The sequence below is a fragment of the Buceros rhinoceros genome, unplaced genomic scaffold (genome assembly GCF_000710305.1).
Source record: "Buceros rhinoceros silvestris isolate BGI_N320 unplaced genomic scaffold, ASM71030v1 scaffold25735, whole genome shotgun sequence".
Lineage (NCBI taxonomy): Eukaryota > Metazoa > Chordata > Aves > Bucerotiformes > Bucerotidae > Buceros > Buceros rhinoceros.
In genome coordinates, this window is record NW_010412657.1 from 4,118 (window position 1) to 4,574 (window position 457).

At 60.0% G+C, this 457-nt stretch overlaps 1 protein-coding gene across 1 annotated transcript in view; it reads right to left on the reverse strand.

Moving 5' to 3' along the window:
* Nucleotides 1-2: 2 nt before the first annotated feature.
* The window catches only part of SLC39A14 (solute carrier family 39 (zinc transporter), member 14), a 6,883-nt gene continuing 6,428 nt past the window's right edge, over nucleotides 3-457 (reverse strand). Inside the window, 2 exon segments of the mRNA XM_010136486.1 lie at nucleotides 3-149; nucleotides 263-447. Coding sequence (XP_010134788.1) covers nucleotides 3-149; nucleotides 263-447 — 332 coding nt within the window.

Below are 457 nucleotides of genomic sequence, written 5' to 3' on the forward strand. Positions count from 1 at the left end.
TCCTACCCAATCTGGATCTGTCCGGAGTACATGGTGAGCAGCACCATGATGGTGAAGCCGGTCAGCAGCCCCGCGTTCTGGATGGCGAAGGTGATGAGTGCGCTGCCCTTCTGCTCGTCCTCCCTGCTCACCTCATTCATTTCAGGGAACTGCGGGGCAGCGGAGAGAGAGAGGGAGGGAGCTCAGCAACCGTTGAATGAAAAAAACACCCCATGACACGGTCCTGACCGCGCATCTGGCATCCCCCGGGCTCGGCACTTACCATGTCGGCCAGCGCGATGTAGAGGAACATCCCCCCGGCCAGAGCGAAGATCCAGTTTGCAGAGAAGTGGCTGCCGGCCACGATGCCGAAGGCCAAACCCAGGTAGCAGCAGCAAGCGGAGATGAAGTTGAAGAAGAGCGCTTGGCGGATGGACATGCCTGCGTTCCGCAGGATGACCAAGTCACCTGCGGGAGA